General features: G+C 43.4%; 1 protein-coding gene and 1 long non-coding RNA gene across 7 annotated transcripts in view; one reads left to right on the top strand and one right to left on the bottom strand.

Annotated features, from left to right (window-relative positions):
* The first annotated feature begins 1,384 nt into the window (after nt 1-1,384).
* LOC132382500 (uncharacterized) overlaps nt 1,385-21,328 on the top strand; it is a 58,854-nt gene continuing 38,910 nt past the window's right edge. The window contains exons 1-3 of one of the 6 annotated variants that reach the window (XR_009508360.1): nt 1,387-1,751; nt 8,679-8,763; nt 9,807-9,893. This is a non-coding gene — a long non-coding RNA (uncharacterized LOC132382500). Of the gene's footprint in view, nt 1,752-2,567; nt 2,710-8,678; nt 8,764-9,806; nt 9,894-21,328 lie in introns of those variants that run through there. The other 5 variants (XR_009508358.1, XR_009508356.1, XR_009508361.1 and 2 more) reach the window with 5 other exon arrangements.
* LOC132382495 (WD repeat-containing protein 72-like) overlaps nt 15,757-21,328 on the bottom strand; it is a 502,802-nt gene continuing 497,230 nt past the window's right edge. Inside the window, exon 22 of the mRNA XM_059952748.1 lies at nt 15,757-15,954. Coding sequence (XP_059808731.1) covers nt 15,860-15,954 — 95 coding nt within the window. The 3' untranslated portion in view covers nt 15,757-15,859. The remainder of the gene's footprint in view (nt 15,955-21,328) is intronic.

The raw sequence follows: 21,328 nt of genomic DNA, 5'->3' as shown, positions 1-21,328 counted from the left end.
TTGCTGATGACACAAAGATTGGAGGCGTTGTGGATAGTGTGGAGGGCTGTCAGAGGTTACAGCGGGACATTGAAAGGATGCAAAACTGGGCTGAGAAGTAGCAGATGGAGTTCAACCTAGATAAGTGTGAGGTGGTTCATTTTGGTAGTTCAAATATGATGGCAGAATATAGTATTAATGGTAAGACTCTTGGCTCTGTGGAGGATCAGAGGGGTCTTGGAGTCCAAGTCCACAGGATGCTCAAAGCACCTGCACAGGTTGACTATATGGTTAAGAAGGCGTACGGTGCATTGGCCTTCATCAATCATTGAATTGAATTTAGGAGCCGAAAGGTAATGTTGCAGCTATATAGGACCCTGGTCAGACCCCACTTGGAGTACTGTGCTCAGTTTTGGTCACCTCACTACAGGAAGGATGTGAAAACCATAGAAAGAATGCAGAGGAGATTTACAAGGATGTTGCCTGGATTGGTGAGCATGCCTTATGAGAACAGGTTGAGTGAACTCGGCCTTTTCTCCTTGGAGAGATGGAGGATGAGAAGTGACCTGATAGAGGTGTATAAGATGATGAGAGGCATTAATCATGTGGATAATCAGAGGCTTTTCCCAGGGCTGAAATGGTTGCCACAAGAGGACACAAGTTTAAGGTGCTGGGGAGTAGGTACAGATGAGATGTGAGGGGTGAGCTTTTTACACAGCGAGTGGTGAGTGCATGAAATGGGCTACCCGCAACGGTGGTGGAGGCGGATAAGATAGGGTCTTTTAAGAGACTTTTGGATAGGAACGTGGAACTTAGAAAAATAAAGGGCTATGGGAAGCCTAGTAATTTCTAAGGTAGGGACATGTTCAGCACAAATTAGTGGGTTGAAGGGCCTGTATTGTGGTGTAGGTTTTCTATGTTTCTAACGCAATACATTATTTCCAAATCTATTACTGGGTTAGGAAAAGTTCTTATATGTTAATCATTCCTTTTATATCCTGCTATTTTAATTAATAATAGGACTTTATTTCAGAAAGGATATACTGTATATTCAAATTGACGCCTTTGCCAATTCCTCCGGGCCACTGCAATATCCTTTCTGCTGTGGCTAGAACTGATTAGATTTAGAAACGAGAGAGAGGGGGAGAGAGAGAGGGAGGGAGAGGGAGAGGGAGACAGAGAGGGGAGAGGGAGAGGGAGAGAGAGAGGGAGAGGGAGAGGGGAGAGGGAGAGAGAGAGAGAGAGAGGGAGGGAGGGAGAGAGAGAGGGAGGGAGGGAGGGAGGGAGGGAGGGAGGGAGGGAGAGAGAGAGAGAGAGGGAGAGAGAGAGAGAGAGAGAGAGAGAGAGAGAGAGAGAGAGAGAGAGAGAGAGAGAGAGAGAGAGAGAGAGAGAGAGAGAATGCGGATGGAGATTTTCCATTCCCATTTAGTGACTCCCACTGAAAAGTGTGACTTTGTGGCCAGATTCCTGGTTGGGAAGCCTTCCCATCGGCGAGCAGCCGGCTGCAGAATGAAGAGCGGCCTTTGCAGTCAAGCATTGAGAGACTTGGTACCTACACACTCGCATGAGGCAGCGCCTTTAGGGAATAGAAAACCGATCTGGAGCGTGGGAAACATTATAATCCAATCTGCATAGCCAGGGTTAAGCGTTCAATGCTCTTTGCCAATCGCCAGGATTGGCTTTCGTTACCTTGCGTATTATGGATATCAGTCAGTATTATTCAGCAGCAATGAGTCGAGACAAACACCTTTAACTGCCAAAGGTTCCCAGAGGTACCGTTGTTAATCTGCTTTATATTGTTCTAATTTTCCTAGTAGCTAACGGAATCGTTGCCTGTAACTTTATAAAAAGCATCCTGCTTGCCATGTACTTATTCTGATTACTATTTCCTTGATTGATGAATTGCTGAATTTTGAAACAACGCCAGTGTTGGCTCTCGGAACACACTTCACCTCTGCTGCTGCAGAGCGCCGGGGAAGCAGCATGAGGTCGCGCTCAGTCACTCTCCGATCGATACCTGCTCTCCCGCAGCATGCCATAATTTACAGAACATAATTCAAAACTATACCTCCAAGCAGCCATCTTCCACGTTTCCTTTACAATAGGCTGCCAGATCTACAAATACAGCGCACCCTACATTTGACGACCCACTTTAGACCTATGAAGGGATTCTTTATAGTTTTGATCCCACCTTTCCCTCCCACTTTACAAATGCAGTGTTCTGGATTCAAATACCTTCCTTGGGCTTAGTTTTATTAAGTCAGGCCGCAGCCTGTTTTTTTTTTAAGCTACTGACAGATGCACAGTGGCCCGATCAGCTTGCAATCACCATTTGGCTGGGGCTCCACCCAGACACAGCAGATCACGGTCACTGTCCGGTCTGGTCTATTGTGTGATCTGCGACTGCTGACCAGAAGCGCTTCATCCCTCCGCGTCCCCCTGGGAGCTCTCCTGCCTTCGTCACGGGGCAGAGCTGCGATCCGCCTGAAATCTAATCTCTGACACAACTTTGGAACCTCCTTTTTGGAAAAGAATAAAAAGAAGAGATGCAAGAAATCGAGATATATATGGGGGGTGGGGGAAGCTATATATATATATATATAGTTAAAAAGCATACCCACATATGCATCAAAATGAAGCTGACATCTAGTGCCAGTGCTGCAGAAATGAAGCTCTATATCAGAAAAATAATCAAGGCACCAAGGAATAATGCAATGCAACATTTGACAGGTACTTTAAAAAAAGTTTAGCTCAAATAATGCGTTATTTCTGGGGGTTATGCAATTTGTGAGCTTGTTATTTATTATTGAGATCCGGAAAGCCAAGGCTGGCATATAGCTCCCCCTATGGCCAAACACGGGATATAACATTGACGTCCAAGCAAGCCAATTTGGGTGAAGATGGGGTGAGGAGAGAAAGTTGTTGGAGAGTTGTAAATCCCACTGCACATTGGTTGTTTGACAGTGTTTCATTGATTCTATTGTATTTCTTTGTTCTACAGTAAATGCCTGCAAGAAAATGAATCTCAGGGTAGTATATGATCTCATATACGTACTTTGATAATAAATTTAATTTGAACATTGAAATTAGGAAGAAAATATACACAAAGGACGTCGCTTCACCATCAATTCAGCTCTATCAGCTTTATCAAGAAGGTTATTTTTGTTAACGTTCTTTGACATTGCATTAAAAGACAAAGTCCAAGCATTGCCACTTGCATAAGTACGTGTTGGTGCAGGTGCAATGAAAACTTACTTGCAGCAGCACAGACACAAAGAATGATAGAAGCACTCACAAGAAAAGCATAAATTAAATGAAGGATGTAACGTTGAGACTTTATAAGACATTGGCCAGACTGGATTTGGAGTATTCTGTGCAATTTTGGACATCTTAAAATTGGTATCAGAAAGGGTCCAGAGGATAATGATCTTGGGAATGAAAGGGTTAATGCATCACGAGGGTTTGATGGCTCTGGACTGCAGTTTAGAAGTGGGGGGATCCTATTGAATATTGAAAGGCCTAGATAGAGTGGACACGGACAGGATGTCTCCTATACCGGGGGAGTCTCGGACCAGAGGGCACAGATTCAGAATAGGAGGATGTCCCTGTAGAACAGAGATGAGAAGAAATTTCTTTAGCCAGAGGGTAGTGAGTTTGTGGAATTCATTGCCACCGATGGCTCTGGAGGCCAGTTCATTGTTTGTATTTAAAGCTGAGGTTGATAGGTTCTTGCTTAGTAAGAGTGTCAAAGATTATGGGGAGAAGGCAGGAGAAATGCAGGATAATAAATCAGCCATGATTGCATGTTGGGCAAGACTTGATGAGCTGAATGGCCTAATTTTGCTCCTATGTGTTATGGTCTAAACATAAATTATACACAATTTCTTTTTACAAGAAAACAATTAGAATAAAATATCAACACACACAAAATGCTGGTGGAACGCAGCAGGTGTTCCACCAGCATTTTGTGTGTGTTGTTGTTTGAATTTCTAGCATCTGCAGATTTCCTCGTGTTTGCTCGTAGAATAAAATACGTCAATTTTAGTGCAAAGTGGTCAACGTGTTGCTGGACTGCAGTAATTAGGATTTTGCCTATCAGCTCAAGAACCAATCACTAAAGGGAATTACTTGTTCTTGAACCTGGTGGTGTAAGTCTTCAGATTTCTGCATTTCCTGCCTGATGCCAGCTGTGAGTGCTGGCATGGTTTGGACGGTGGGGTCTCTGATGATGGATGTTGCCTTCTTGAAGCAGCATCTTCTGCAGATACTACCAATGGTGGCAAGGGATGTGTCCATAATGTTCTGGGCTGAGTCTACTGTTCTGAAGCTGAACTTTGTCAAGGTGACACAGTTAATGCTGTTCTCTAACATCTGGAGGAATCTGGATTCAATCTAGTCCCTGGCTTGTCTATATGGAATCTGCATGTTTTCTGTAAGACCAGACCACAGAACTATAAGAAAAAAGAGCAGAACTAGGCCACTTGGCCCAGAAGTCTGCTCCGCCATTTTGTCATGGCTGATCCATTTCCCTCTCAGCCTCCATCTCCTGCCTTCTCCCTGTATCCCTTCATGCTCTTGACTAATCAAGAAACTATCAGCCTCTGCCTTAAATATACCTAATGACTTGGCCTCCACTGCTATTTGTGGCAACAAATTCCACAGATTCACCACTCTCTGGCTAAGGAAATTCCTGTTTAAATGGACGTCCCTCTGTTCTGAGGCTGTGTCCTCTGGTCTTAGACTCTCCCACCAGAGGAAACATCCTCTCCACATCCGCTCTATCAAGGCCTTTCACCATTCGATAGGTTTCAATGAGATACCCCCTCATTCTTCTGAATTCCAGTGAGCAGAGGCCCAGAGCCATCAAGCACTCCTCATATGATAAGCGTTTCAATCCCGGAATCATTTTGATGAACCCCCTTTGAGCCCTCGCTGGCGTCAGCTCATCTTTTTACCATGGCTTGCTTTGGGTGCTCTGGTTTCCATCTGTGTCCCAGAGCTGTGCTGGCAGGCCAAGCGGCTGAGGAAACAAAAAAGTCAAAATGGAATTGGTGGGCATGTGAGAGTAATTAAATTGTAGGGCTACTGGGAAAAACAGAGAGGAAAGGGAGTAATGGGATTGCCTTACTGGGAGATGGCAAGTGAGTGATGGGCTGGAATGTAATCCTAAGAGCAGAAAAGGAACAAGATTTGGACAACGGAGCAGCTGCTGTGCTGTCTCTCCATTCCTGCTCCTGTCTTGGACGCATCCAAAATACTGGCACCATTCCTGACCATGATTCACTTGGACAGCGAGGAGCTGTGTAGTGAGGGACTCCCTGAGACCCGGAATAACAAGTAACTTTATTGGTTTATTATGGTCAAGTGTACCAAGGTACAATGAAAAGCCTTTGTTGCTGTTGCACCCTAGGCAGATTCGGCCATACAGAAGTGTATTGAGGTAGTGAAAAGAAAACAGAATATGCAGAATATTAAAGATGAGCTTTATTTGTCACTGTACATTAAAAGATGGAATAGATGGACTTCATCAGCCTGGGAAGGCAGTCCATCTAAGAGAAGGAAAACTCTGATTTCAAACCTCCACTGCCTTGTGGCCATTCCCACTCCTGAGAAAGGCTTCGGGCGTAAATCCTGAGGACAAGTCCGGAGCTGGAGACCCTAAGGCAGTCCGACGTTGCCTTCAACCTCGTTCTGACAACTCCTGTGACAACACTGGTGCCAAGTTGTATCAGCCCTTGCCCTTCCCTCGGACAACATCGGTGGCGAGGAGAGGGAAGACTCACTGCATGGGCAACTGCTGGCCTTTCATACAACCTTGCCCAGGCCTGTGCCCTGGAGAGGACACAGATCCATGGTCTCATGAGACTAATGGATGCCACACATTGAAAGATGCAGTGAAATGCCTCATTTGTGTCAATGACTAACACAGTCTGAAGATGTGCCGGGGACATCTTACAAACTTACAAACCGCAACATCATTGGAACATGGGACAAAACTGGAGGAAATCCATGTGGTCATGAGGAGGACATGCAAACTCGTTATCAGTATTTGTTCATTTATTATTTATGCTGCTTTGTATTTGCACATTGATTGTCAGTCTTTGTTAATGTGCACTTTTCATTGATTTTGTAGAATTTCTTTGTTCTGCTGTGAATGAATCTCAAGGTAGTGTGACTTACATGTACTTTGATAATAAATTTACTTTGAACTTTGATTGCTGATAGGGTTGTAGGCCACAACGAGGGAGAGTTGTAGGTGTGCTGGAGGACCTCAGTGAGATACCTGGGGAGGAGGGGGCGCGGCAGGGGCAGAAGTAAGGAATTGTCGATACTTTGGGTCGAAATCACACATCAGGACGTGAATCAGCCCAGAGTTAGAACCTGCTGCATGAGACCGGATGCAGGATTTTCATTTGAGCCATCATCAGTCCTGTTTCCTCACTGATGCTGATCGACCTATGCTGTTCCACCAGCAGGTTGTCTGCTGTGAATGAAGGGTGTTCACTCAGGACCCAAGTGCTAAGAGGGGTTGGTGAGGACAATGGAGAGGTGTAACTGAGGAGGAGGAAGCTGTGCAACAAAAGAGCGAGAAGGAGAGAGTGGTTTGGGGAAGGGAGGGCAAGAGAAGGTTGAGTAGGAGGGTATGGATGTGTACACACGTTTGCCCCCCCCCCCCCATTGTGAAGGATTGGAGGTTCCAGAGTCTGCAATCTCTTGTGCCACCTGAAGGCTTTTGATGTCTTTATGTTTTTATGAGGGGTATAGACAGAGTAAATGCAGGTAGGGTCTTTCCACTTAGATTAGGAGAGATAAATACGAGAGGACTTGGCCTTAGGGTGAAAGGGGAAAGGTTTAAGGGGAACATTAGGGAGAACTTCTTCACTTAGAGAGTGGTGGGATTGTGGAACGAGCTGCCATCTGACGTGGTAAATGCAGGCTCACTCCTAAGTTTTAAGAATAAATTGGATAGATACATGGATGGGAGAGGTCTGGAGGATTATGGACTGGGTGCAGGTCAATGGGACCAGCGGAATAAAGTTTCCACACAAACTAGAAGGGCCAAATGGCCTGTTTTCTGTGCTGTAGTGTTCTAGGGTTCTATGGTCTAACGAGTAGGGAGGATTCCAGAGCAGTGATTGGGTTCTGAAACACTGAATTCCCTCTGGGAGCACAAACTCAGCAATGCATTGACAGGCGAGATTCTGCTGAATGAATTAACCCTTACGGCCTGCATTCAGCACCTAGAAGAAATTGTCCTTCACTTAGATTGAACGTGGTGCATGCAGCTGTACTGCAGCAAGTCCTAGATCCCACATCTTTCTGATTGCACCTCTTACCTCTTGCAGTTGTAGCTGACATTACTGGAGAAATCACCAGACATGGTGGTTGGGACCAGCACCTAAGTGTTATCACAAAAAAGTGTAACAGTGCCCCACCTTTTGTAGAAGTTTGTGTGGATTTAGCATGTCATCAGAAACGTTGATAGATTTCTATAGGTGCACGGTGCTGAGTGTTCTAACTGGTTGCATCATGGTCTGGTATGGAAACACAAATGCCCAGGACTACAGAAAGTGTTGGATACAGCCTGGCCCATCACAGGCAAAGCCCTCGTCACCATTGAACGAATTTATATTCACATAAGAAAGCAGCATCTATTATCAACGGCCCTCATGACCCAGGCCTTCTTCTTGCTACTGCAATCAAGCAGGAGGTACAGAAGCCTTAGTTCCCACACAACCAGCCTTGGGACAGTTATTATCCTACTACCATCAGGCTGCTGAACTGGCATGGAGAACTTCGATCACCACCACTCTGAGCAGATTCTACATCCTACAGACTCACCTTCAAGGACTCTTTACACCTCATGTTAGCATTTTTAAAAAATTGTCTTCATTTGCACATTGATTGTTTGTCCATCTTTGTTCTTCACAAATTCTATTGTATTTCATTTTCCTGTAAATGCCTGCAAGAAAATTAATCTCAACATCGTATATGGTAGCATGTATACTGTATGTACTTTGATAAGAAATTTATTTTCCACTTTAAAGTATGCGAGTGACCTTGTCCCTATCAGTTATAAGCATGTTAATCTGCTTCTCCCGGAGAGAAGGTGAAGTGATTGAAGATTTGCGGGAGGAGGGGTGTAAACTGTGTCCGCTGCTCCCAATGTGGCCTTCTTAGCACTGGTCAGACCCATTGTAGACTGGGGGACGGCTTTGTCGAGCTCCTCTGCTCCATCCACCAGAAGTGGAACTTCCCGGTGGCCAAATGTTTTAATTCAAGTTCCCATTCCCATTCCACCATGTCAGTGTATGGCCCGAGGTTGGAGGAGCAACACCTTATATTCCATCTGGGTAGCCTCCAACCTGATGGCATGAATATCAATTTCTCTTTCTGGTAAAATACCCTTTCCTCTGCTCTTTTTCTATTCCTCACTAACCTTTTACCTCTTCCCACCTGCCTATCACCTCCCTCTGGGTCCCCTCCTCCTTCCCTTTCTCCTATGGTCCACTCTCCTCTCCTATCAGATTCTTTCTTCTCTCTCCCTTTATCTTTCCAACCCACATGGTTTCACCTATCACCTTCTAGCTATCTTCTTTCCATTCCCCCACCTTTTTATTCTGTTGTCTTCCCCTTTCCTTTTCAGTCCTGAAGAATGTTCTCAGCCTGAAACATTAACTGTTTTTTCATTTCTATAGATGCTGTCTGAACTGCTGAGTTCCTCTAGCATCTTGTGTGCATAGCTTAGGATTTCCAGCATCTGCAGACTTTCTTGTGTTCAGGGTAAGCTGAATCCTTTCAAATGCGTAACTCTGTTCATTTGTTGGAGATCAGCCGCTTGCTGCCCTTCCCTATTTGAAAAGTGCTTGTGACAGAATGGGCCGAGGACACCCTATACTTAAGGGGTCTTTAATGGTGCAGTGCGACTTTTGTAAGGCAGTGGTGTGTGTTTCCATGCCGACCTTCTCAATCACGGAAAGTTGAGAAAGTGGTGGAAGTGGAAAGGGATTGAAATGGTCTCCATTAGCCTTGGACACCAAATTCCCCTCCTCTTCTTTCGGGTTTATACCCCAGAGGAACAATGTTCCATTTACGTGTGTAAGTTTGAATGATATTAAATTTGAACTTGTATATTCAGATTGTACAATGACCTCAACATCATAAAAAAAAATAAAGCTGATTCATTAGGTCTGGATAGCAGCTTTTTATGCTTAGTTAGAAGGCTGAGGAGGTTCATACTGAGAGTGATATTGTTAAGGAGATTCAGGAGTCTAAGGTCCTGCCCCGCTAGATTCAGGTGCAGTTATTACCCTTCAACCAATCAGGCTCCTGGACCAGCATGGATAACTTCACACACCTCAACTCTTGAGCTGATTGCAGAACCTACGGACTCATTTTCAAGGACTCTGCTACTAATGTTCTCAATCTGCCAATCTATTTATATTTGCAGTTTGTCTTCTCATACATATGGGCTGTTTGTGTGTCGTTTATCATTGATTCGATTCTATTTATTTGTTTTACTGTGAATGCCTGCAAGAAAATGAATCTAAAGGTAGTAGATCACTGCCCTCTGGAGCTCCTCCCCTTTTCTTCCTTCCATGGCCTTCTGTCCTCTCCAGTCAGATTCCCCCTTCTCCACCTTATATCTTTCACTAATCAACTTCCCAGCTCTTTTCTTCACCCTTCACTCCCCCTTCCAGTTTCACCCATCACCTTTGTGGTTCTTCCTCCCCACTCCACACCTCCTTACTTTGACTTGTCGTCTTTTTTTTCCAGTCTTGATGAAGGGTCTTGGCCCGAAATGCCGACTGTATTCTTTTCCATAGATGCTGCCTGGCCTACTGAGTTCCCCCAGCATTGTGTGTGTGTCGCTTGGATTTCCAGCATCTGCAGATCTTCTCTTGTTGGAGATGGTGACGTATACCCACTTTGATAATAAATTGATTTTGAACTTTGATGGCGCAAGTGAAGTTATCCCCTTTGGTTCAAGAGCTTGATGGTTGAGGGATAATTACTGATGCTGAACCTGGTGGTGTGAGTCTTGAGGCTACAGTATCTGTAGAATCTTTGTGTTTGTTAAATGCCACTGTTATGCCCACTTCCACCACTGTCTCTGGCAGCATTTTTCAGGTACCGACTACACTTTGTATAAAAAAACCCTTACTCCTCACTTCTCCTTTAAACTTCCCCCTCTCATTTTAAAGCTGTGTTCTCTAATATTTGATATTTCCACCTAGGAAAGAAGACTCTGATTATCCACCTTATCTACCTCTTATAATTTTATTATAATCGTATCTCCATCACATTTCCCCTCAGCCTCTGACATCTGTGTAACCTCTCCTTGTAGCCAATGATCTAATAACTAATCCAGGCAACATCCTGCAGAATCACATCTGCATCTTCTTCAAAGCCTCTTCATCCATCCTGCACTGGGGGTGACCAGAACTGCAGACAGTACTTCAAATGCAAGCTAAAGAATTCTTCTTTCATTAATTATTTCATAGACTATTCTAAAGCAAGATATTATTCAGTATTTTGAATTAGCATCAGCTCTGGAGCTGTCCTTTCTATAAACATCTCAGGTTTAATGCCCTTTAACTTAGCTACTAACTCCCTGAACTCCCAATGCAGAACTTCATCTCTTGTACTGCCCAGGTCATTGGTACCTACATGGACCATGATTTCTGGCTGTTCATCTTCCCACTTAAGAATGCTGAGGACTCAATCCAGGGTATCTTGGACCCGGGCACCTGGGAGGCAACATACTATCTGAGAATCTTGTTCTTGGCCGCAGAACCTCCTGTCCATTCCTTTAACTAACGAATCCCTTGTCAACACAGCTTGCCTCTTCTTCCCCCTTCCCTTCTGAGTCACAGCGCCAGAGACCCGACCACTGCGGCTTTCCTCTGTTAGGAGTACCCAAAGTGATATACAGTACCTGCTGTCGAGGGGGGTGGCCACAGGGGTACTCTACACAGGCTGCTTAACCCCTTGTCCCTTCCTGACTGTCACCCAGTTTCCTGTGTCCTGAACTTTGAATGTACAGTAACTATCCCTCCATATGTCCTATCTATCACCCCTTCAGCCTCCCTAATGATTCAGAGTACGTCCATTTCCAGCCTGAACTCCTTAACATTGTTTGTTAGAAGCTGTAGCTGGATGCATTTCTCGCGAGGGTCAGGGATACTGGATGCCCCCCTGCCTTCCCACATCCCGCAAGAGGAGCATTCCACTGTCCTGTCTGGCATTTCTATTTTCCTACCTGAGCAGATATAAAGAAGGGAAGGAAAAAAAAACTTAACCTTGAGCTTTTCTTTCCTTTGATTTCTCTGACTGAAGGCCCTCTATGCGGAAGCCTCAGAGCCCTTCAGCCCATCTGGTCCATGCTGGCCAGCATTCCCCATCCAAACCAACATATGGCCCAAAACCTTCTAAACCTTTCCAATCCATGTACCTGCTTAACTGTCTTTTAAAAGTTGTTACTGTAGCTACCTCAGCCACTTCCCCTGGCAGCTCCTTCCATGTAGATATCACCCTTTGTGCAAATAAAAGTTTCCCTTCAAGCTCCTGTTAAATCTTTCCTCTGTTACTTTAAACGTGTGCCCTCTCATCCCAACCCTGGGAAAAGGAGTCACCCTATTGATGCCCTTCCTGAGGATCCCAATAGCTAAACATCAGCCCGCTATAAACGCAGAGGAGAGAAATAGATACCCAAGTGCCACCTGAGTAGCAGGAAGATTAGTCAGTGAAGGCATTACTGAAGAATGTTTGCACAGTATTTAAAATAAAAGACTCTTATATCCATCTGGCTTGCAGCAATTTTCTGTAGGGATATACATTCAGTGGTCATTTTATTAGGTATACCTGTACACCTGCTCACTGATGCAAATATCTCATCAGTCAATCATATGACAGCAGCTCAAAGCATTTGAAGCATGCAGACATGGTCAAGAGGTTCTGTCATTCAAACTGAAGGCAGAATGGGGAAGAAATGTGATCTCAGTGACTTTGAACATGGAATGATTGTTGGTGCCAGATGGGGTGGTTTGAGTATTTCAGAAACTGCTGATCTCCTGGGATTTTCACCCACAATAGTCCCTAGAGTGTACAAAATATGGTGTGAAAACAATAAAATACCCACTGAGCAGCAATTCTGTGGGTGAAAATGCCTTGTTAATGAAAGAAGTCAGAGGAAGATGGCCAGATTGATTCAAGCTGACAGGAGGATGACAGTAACTAAAACATCTACATGTTACAACAGTGGTGTGCAGAAGAGCATCTCTGAACACAGAAGTCAAACCTTGAAGTGGATGGGCTACAGCAGCAGAAGACTACACTGGGTTCCACTCCTACACCTAATAGTGTGACCACTGAATATACTGTATATTCATGAGGACGTTTCCTGCTTTGATAAGAAGTCATGATCTTAGAGCACATTCACCAGTCAATGTACAAGTTGGCAACCCAGAATCATCTGTAGAAGTTTAGACATGAACATGCATATTGGAAGCACCTTTTCTTGAGGACCCAGTACTGAGAGCAAAAGGCAGCAACTAATTAACAGAAGCCAATGAATGCAAGAAAAACTCAGCAGGTTATTCAGCATCTGTAGGAAAAGAATTAACCCAATGAAGGTCCCCAGCATTATCTGTTTTTATTTCAGACTTCCAGCATCTGCTATATTTGCCTTGGTATTTGCCTTTGGAATACCCAAATACCCTTCCCTTCCCAAATTTTTTGGGAATTAGCCACAAAGGGGCAACAGTTTTCAAAATTATTATTAAAAACATAAGAAAATATCCATTAATCTACTTGGGAATCTTATTGCAGTGCTATCGACGAGACAACAACAAATGAGGTTTTCTGGATGTAGAGTCATTATGACATACACCATTACTTTAATCTTTTGTCACTGTAAATACTGTACACTATTTTATTACTTCTGATTTTCTCCCTTATTCCCATTAAGTGACAAAATCTAGTTGAGATGTAGTTACTTAGATATCACCAGTACGTATTCTTCAAGAGAAAGTCCAGATAAGTGTTGAAAGACTCTTTTGTCAATAGGGCATTAATTCATCAATCACCAGCTTATACAGAGGTGGTCCTTGTTCAGATGAGGATTTCTGCTTCACCAAGAGTATGCTGTAGAAAATTCTACAACTGGCTCAAACTTCCTGAAGGGCTTAACATAGGATGTTTCCTCTGACTGGGGGAGGAAGCTAGGGCCCGTATCTTGGGATAAAGGGTCTACCATTTAAGTCTAGGGATAAGCATCTTCACACTGAAAGGTTTTGGATACTTAAGAATATACACTCAGTGGCCACTTTATTAAGTACACCTGCTAGTTAATAAAAATATCTAATCAGTAAATCACGTGGTAGCAACTTAATACATAAAAGCATGCAGATATGGCCAAGAGGTTCAGTTATTATTCAGACCAAAGATCAGATGGGGAAGAAATGTGATCTAAGTGTCTTTGACTGTGGATGGATTGTTGGTGCCAGATGGGGTGGTTTGAGTATCTCAGAAACTGCTGATCTCCTGGGATTTTCACACAGAACAGTCCCTAGAGGTTAAAGAGAATGGTGTGAGAAACAAATAATATGGACCTTTGCAATAATGTTTAAAACCGCCTGTTGATTCTACCAAGGCCTGGCTAAGTTGAACATTTGATCAATTGCTTTGGAAGCATGAGCTTTGCTAGATGTCCCATTTATCTTCCTTCTCTATTTTTATTATCTCAAAGAAAACTTTATTCATTTTAGAAAATGTAATGTGTCCATTTTATTAGGCACCTTATGTATCTCCTGCTCGTGGTCTCCTAGTGCTGAAACCCTTCCACTTCAAGGTTTGACATGCTGTGAGTTTAGAAGAGCTCTTCTCACACCACTGCTGTAAGGCATGGTTACTGGTGCATTCGTGTCAGCTTGAACTAGCCTGGCCATTCTCCTCCAATGTCTCTTATTACTGAGGCATTTTTATCCCACAGGACTGCCACTCCCTGAATGTTTTTTTTTTTTTGCTTTGACACTATTCTCTGTAAACTCTAGAGACCACCATGTGTGAAAATCCCAGGAGATCAGCAGGTTCTGAGATACTCAAACCACCCCATCTGGCACAAGCTATCACTCCATGGAGAGTGTCATTTAGATCACATTTCATTGCTATCCTGATCTCGGGTCTGGACAACAACTGAACCTCTTGACCATGCCTGCATGATTTATGCACTGAGTTGCTGCCATATGATTGGCTGATTAGATAGTTGCGTTAACGAGCGGGTGTGCAGATGTACCTAATAAAGTGGCCACTGAGTGTATATACTGTAGTAAACAAGAAAAGCTGCAGAAGTTTGACATTCATGATCACGACATTTGGTATTTTATAAACCATAGCACCATAATACATCCTTTCATTGTTTAAGGGGTTTCCCCACCCTACTCAGCCCATCTAGCGCCGATGTCAGTGCCTTCCTCAGCGTGTACTCCTGCAGTCTGGAATGTGCAAGGTGGCAGTGTTCCTTCGCAGATGTCTCACTGTTCTGGAAGGTCAACAAGTTTCGGGCAGCTTAAGGGCCATCATCCACAGAGCCGATGACCTTCCAACTGGTGCGTGATGGTCGTCTCGGTGTGTGAACCTGGAAACAGCCCATAAATCGGAGCTACGCGGGTGCTGGGGATGAGTTGAGACAAAGATTCTTCCATCCTTCCCCATGCCCTCTTAACAAATAGGTTTTATTCAAAATAAGAATTATTTGCAAGAATAAACCGTGCAATTCTTTTCTCCCTTACTTTCAAAGTCAATGCTTTTGGTGCTGTTCTATTAGTCTCCTTAATACCAATAGGACTGTGCCACTCATGTGACCCCCCCCCCTTGGGTGGGGCACTACTACAATAATTGAGGGTTTTTCACCCAGCCGGGCCCTTCACTCCCTTGCTGCTGAAGAACCCAGTTCTCTGGTCCTTCTGCACCGGGCCCTTGTGGTGGCTGCTCCAAGCTTCCGTGCACTCCTGCAGCCTGGAATGGGCCACTCAGCAGCACTTCCTAATGGACACTTTGACGTGTGTCTGATGCGTGGCCAAATGGTTAAGGCATTGGACTAGCGGCCTTAAGGTCGTGAGTTCAAGCTCCAGCCGAGGCAATGTGTTGTGTCCTTGAGCAAGGCACTTAACCACACATTGCTCCAGTCCACCTAATGGGTACTGGCATCCTACTGGGGGTGGGGGGGGGGGGGAGTCTTAGTCACTCTTAGTCACTTCATGCCATATCAACCAGCATAAGCACACGCCTATAAGGCTTGGGACAGACTTTAACTTTAACACTTCGATGTGCAACGACCAAAGGTAGTTTTTCAGTGAACTGATGACCTTCCAGAGCCTGTGGTGTTTGTTTCAGTGTGTGATCCTGGAAATAGCCCATAGATTAGACAGTCCTTAGTTACACAGCTGAGATGAGGACATTTGAATCCTTCTTCATACCCCATCAGCAAATCCTTAGAGTTTTAACTCAAACAAGTTAAAGCAGCTGTCTCCACAGGGTGAGCTGGGTGCAAGAGTCCCAGTCTTGTCCAAACTCAACCTCACCTTTATCCTGGTGAAATATATTTATGAGAGTGGGTGCTGGCCTCATAAGAAGTCATCATTATGTACAGAAGTCCCTTTAAGAAGAGAGTAGGACCATGGCAATAAATGAAAGGTATACCTAAAGATTTTTAATTAACAGTGGGATTGTTTCCCTTTTGTCCATGTTGAGAACGTGCAAATCCTGCCGCTGCCTGTAAGGAATCTGTATGCTCTCCCCATGACTTTGTGGGTTTCCTCTGGGTGCTCTGGTTTCCTCCCACAGTCCAAAGACGTGACGGTTGGTAGTTATTAACCAATTATGGTGATTGTACTGTGATTAGGCTAGAGTTAAATCGGAGGATCGCTGGGCGGCGTGGCTCGAACAGCCTGAAGGGCCTACTCCGCCCTGTAACTGAATAAATAAAAAAAAGTCAAACATGCAATCCCTCTCGTACAACGCACAGTATATAGGAGTAGAGTGAGAGCCTGGAAGTAGGCAATCTTCAAAGCCATTTTTCACACAGCTATCAGTTAGACTCAAGGCATGAACTACTCGTTTTGACAATGTTTGTTGCTTATTGTTCTAAAGCACCAATCGGACATGAAGCCAACAAAATCCAAATAGAACTGCGGTGTCTCGGTTTGAGTGTTTGGTTTGTGGCTCGACCCTTTCACCAGATCCTGATTGGAGACTCTTGAGCAAATTGCTCCGGGTCACTTTCATTTACCTTTTCCCCGTCAGCTTTGAATTTCCTGAAATGACCAATGAATTTAAAAAAATGTATTAATAAATAGTGGATACGTGTAAAACAAAGAAATACCTTGGGCTTTCGTAGGTCCTTACTGAAGTTGGGGTCAGAAATATATTAATTTGTGGTAGTTATGTTAACTTTAAATGGTGCAGCTTAATGTATAACTTTATTAGATTCAATATACTTCTGGATATAAAAATAATAGTATGTTCTTTCATATTAGCATGAGAAAATGAGTATATAGTGACATATATGTACTCTGATAATAAATTAACTTTGAACTTTGAACTTTATGTGGATTGAAGTTCTTTGTATTTGTAAAGAAAACGACATATTGGTAGAACATTTAATTGCAGAGGTTTATGTGAAGGCACAAAGTCATCAATTAACAAAGCCCTCCGAGTGTAATTTTTCTCTTCTGCTGGGACCCAAGCCTGCAGTGCTTGCTTGTGCAAAGCTGGTCAAATTGGGAAACTAAGTCTGCTGGTGGTTTTGGAGAGACCTGCAGTTGGGAGCATCCATCCTTTCCTCTGCCTGTTCTGCTCTAGTAATTAAAGAAATCCAGCTAATTTGATTCCAGTGATTTAGACAGCTATTCGGGATTCACCAGACAAGAGCCAGCATTTATGGTCATTGCTATGGATTTGATGCATTTATAAAAATCTAGTGATTCCCACTTATTGCCAGGAAATTTCTGGGAACAGTGTCATTCTGCAAATACATGATGCCTTCATTTCAAATATATAAAACTGAGTTACTATATCTATTAAAAGAGAAGTGCATTTGTCATAAGCACATTTGTCCTTTGTTGATAGAAAAATAACAAGGTCTCCCTAAAGGGTTAAATACCAAGCGCTGAATGTGACACAGTGAGAGGGAAGAGGAGAAAGAAAAGGGCAAGTGAAGAGAAGAACAGGGACAATATTGATCAGCAAACCAATAATCAAATATGGGCCTCTTGTAATCTATCACAATAATTTGTAACGATTACAAACCTGTCCCTAACATGATTATTAGTAGTCAGACCACCCATAAATTCAGTCGCTGGTACTGCACCCTTTGTCTTGATACACGATTAATAAAAACAATTGAGCTAAAATAAAAAAAACACACACACATTGCTCTCGGTGTTATTAAACACGTGCTCGCCAGCCAGCTTAGAATTGGAGCGTGTAGCGTAACCTTTGCAAATCATAACAAGCAGATCTATGTGGCTGGAATATTGCTCAATCGGTTCTGAAAGGAATAATCAGATTTGTACGGAAGCTGGCCGAATAGATTGACAGGAAAGTGCACAGAGTGGGGGTTGGGAGGAGAACAATGTATCTCAATGTTTAAATCCAGTTAAATAAATTACCTTTTCAATGGGTTGTACTGTTGTTACAGTTACATGCTTACCGGTAGAAGGTAGGGGCTTAAGACGGTAGACATTTATTTTTTTAATACCGCACAGGAAGGAGAATGGCATTTCTTCAATATAAGAATCCACTGTTGTACAGAAACTGTGTGATATTTGTTAATGACAAAATAAACTGAATAGTGTATTGCTCTGGGAAAATGGGCCCATGTTGGAAAAGCTATTTTCCCAGGCACCTGGTCAAAAATAATGGTGCATTATTATCACAATGTGAACAATACAATATATTGACAGGGGACATTTAAAATTGGCAGATATGTCCCCACTGTGAAACAAGTGCATTTACAATGCCACATAAAGCTCCCATTTACGTCATGGTGGGCAGGCTGAGTGGAAGCGCTTGTGTCTGGCCCAGGGGGCTGTGGGCTTGCCTCCCCTCCGAAGGCTGGCCACGCACGTTTGGCTGACCCTCCGGTGCAGTACTGAGGTGCTGCCCTGTTTGAGGCGTTGTTAAAATTAGACATTAAACCAGCTCCAGCCTAGAATTCCAATTGCACAAGAAAATATATGTTGATAACGAGACATGCCCTTTTGCCCCTGTTGAAACTTCGGTTTGGCCTCACTTTTAACTTAATATTATTTAATTATTTATGGTTTTATATTGCTATATTTCTTCACTATTCTTGGTTGGTGCGGCTGTAACAAAATCCAGTTTCCCTCGGGATCAATAAAGTATGTCTGTCTGTCTGTTATTTTTGTACGCTGTTCTGATCGCTGCGATACAGGAAGGATGTGGAGGCTTTGGAAAAGGGGCAGAAGGGGTTTACCAGGATGTTGTCTAGATTAGAGCGTATAGGCTATAAGGAGAGGTTGGACAGACTTGGGTCATTTCCTCTAGAGAAGGGGTTTCCGCCCTTTCTTATGCCATGGAAATCTACCGCTAACTGAGGGATCATAGACCTCATGTTGGGAACCCCAGCATTAAAGCATTAGAGGATGAGGGGAGGTTTTACAATTATGAGAAGCGCAGTCAGTCTTTTCCTTGGGATAGAAATATCAAAGACTCGAGAGCATGCATTGAAACTGAGGTGGAAAGTTTAAGAGGGATATACGGGGCAATTTTTATTTTTACACAGGAGGCAGTCGGTGCCGAGCATGGGTGGTGGCGGTAGTAGCAGAAACGATAGTGGGATTTCAGAGGCTTTGAGATGGGCTCATGATGGAGGGAGATGGATCTTGTGCAGACAGAGGAGATGTAGTTTAATCTGGTATCATGTTCAGTGGGCTAAAGGGCCTGTTCCAGTGCTGAAATGTTCTATGTTCAATCATCTATGTATCATATTGGCTCCTTGTGGTTGTTCTGTTTTGTAACTTCAAAACATTAAACTAATTCAAAGCAAGATGTGGGGAGTCCTAAATACGGGTATAACTTTGTCTTTTACTTTAAGTGAGGTGTGCACGTGTCACATGGTGACGTGATGATGTATGCAACATATTTTTGTGTATAACCTGTAATTAATTATTTAAACAAGAATGCTTAATCAACCAATGTAATGTATCTACAAGATTGCTCAAATGTACCTGAAATACTAAATACACAAACATGGTAATGGGAGTAAGATCAATGTTTTTGCTCATCTTCACTAATCTCATTTGCCTGCCTTGAGCATATTCTGCTATGCCTATTTAACTGCCTGTCAAAATATCTCTTAAATATAGTGATTTGACCATCTCCTTTGGCAGAGCATTCAATTATCAGCCACTCTGTGTAAAAAATACTTGCCCCTCAGACTCCTTTTAAAACTCCCTCCTCTATGTCCTCATTTATCCCTACCATGGGAAAGAATTCTGACTACCTACCCTACCTAAGTCTCTTATAATTTTATGTACCTCTATCACGTCACTCCATCACCTCTTCACTTTAGGGAAAACAAACTCAGCCTTATCCAAACGCTTCCCATAATTAAAGTCCTCCAACCAAGATAATTTCCTGGTGAACTTCCTCTTCACATTGTGCCTATAGTGCAGAGACCGGAACTACACCAAGTTCTCCAAGTGCAGTCTAATCAGTGTTTTGGAAAGTTGCAACATAATGTCCCAGCCTTTACGTTCTCTGTCCCAAGCTATGAACGCAAGCATGCCATATGCCTTCTTGATTTCTCTATTAAAACATGGCTATGGTGATCATCAGTGCAATCTGGTCTCTTGGCTCTGCTTACAAGGCTATATTACACCTTGCATCACAGCTTGGATAAGCAAGTGGTTTTCTGGGCAAGATAACTTATCTTCGTGCTCAGAGTTTGGCTTTCTGGCATCTAAATGCCAATTAAGAAAATAATATCAGCCAAGAGCCAATGCTGGTTTTTGCTTCTTTATCTGAACCTGGACAGAGTCCGTGAATCTGTGAGTGCGCGCACACACACACACACGCATGCACGCACGCACACACACACACACACACACACACACACACACTCACACACACGCATGCACGCACGCACACACACACACACACACACACACACACACTCACACACACACACACACACACACACACACACACTCACACACACACACACACACACACACACACTCATCTTGCAAGCTTCTCTTACTTGTCATATTTTTCAGTATGTATATGTCGGGATCTTGAATGTTTTGGATCCAAAAGCAAAGCCTTTGATTACCAAGATCTGTTCAAGCCTGACCCTGTTCCAATAATTAAATCAAATTTCACTGCATTTTGTGCAGAGCACTGCAAGGCTATTTTCTTCAGTGAGACCTTGTGTAGTTTGAATATTGCTATTGATAATTTGATAGTTTGTATCACGTACATCCTAAAAGTCATATTTCTGTGTACATTTAATCTGGGGCAATATTACAGACTCTGGACTTGTTCTTCAGCCACTGTGAGATTCCTGAGAGGTCTAAGTACCTGTGGCCACAGCAAGCCACGTGTATTTTTACTGAGGGCAGCTGGCCTTGTATATTGAATGGTTACTAAGGAGTTCAGGCTGGGCTCACTATTCAGTAACAGCATTTTGAAATGTAACAGCTTAGTTAATACCCCCATTTCCAACAAAGCAAGTTAACATGTGGGGTCCACCTTCCATCATCTCCTTAATGTCCGTCGGTCTTCATCCTCCTCTAACAATATTTCAGGGAAATATTCCCGCAGGTTGACATTTTTCAGCAATTTCTCCAAGTCTACTGGCTTCAGTATTTGAGAAGTTGACTCAAGTTATGCAGACTTGCTGGGAATGGTGCAACAGGTATTTAAGGACCTTAAATTGAAACTGGGCTTCTGGTTCTGGACATATCAGCATTTACAGCAACGATACGACCTGACTGAGAGAGGTAGGACAACCTGCAGGAAGAAGAAGGCTCAGAAAGCAGCAGAGGGCAGGGTGGTCTTGTGGGAAATTGGACCTCAGCAGGATATCACACCTGTCCGGGCAGTTTTCCCAGCAAGAATCAATGCATAAAAAGATTATGATTCAATAATAATTTTTCATAATAACCTTTTGCTCATACCTACCTTAATGCTCCACAACTTTAAAAGCAATGTGGTTGACTTTAGTTGATGCTGGCATCGGTGTTGGCCTCCCACCGAATCTTCCAGCCAATGAGTAGGACAATTAATGCTGAATTAATCAAATGAGCAAACAGCATGAAAA

The sequence above is a fragment of the Hypanus sabinus genome, chromosome 28 (assembly GCF_030144855.1).
Source record: "Hypanus sabinus isolate sHypSab1 chromosome 28, sHypSab1.hap1, whole genome shotgun sequence".
NCBI classification, from domain to species: domain Eukaryota; kingdom Metazoa; phylum Chordata; class Chondrichthyes; order Myliobatiformes; family Dasyatidae; genus Hypanus; species Hypanus sabinus.
Note: the sequence above shows the minus strand (reverse complement) of the source record. Positions and strands in the feature narration are given on the sequence as shown.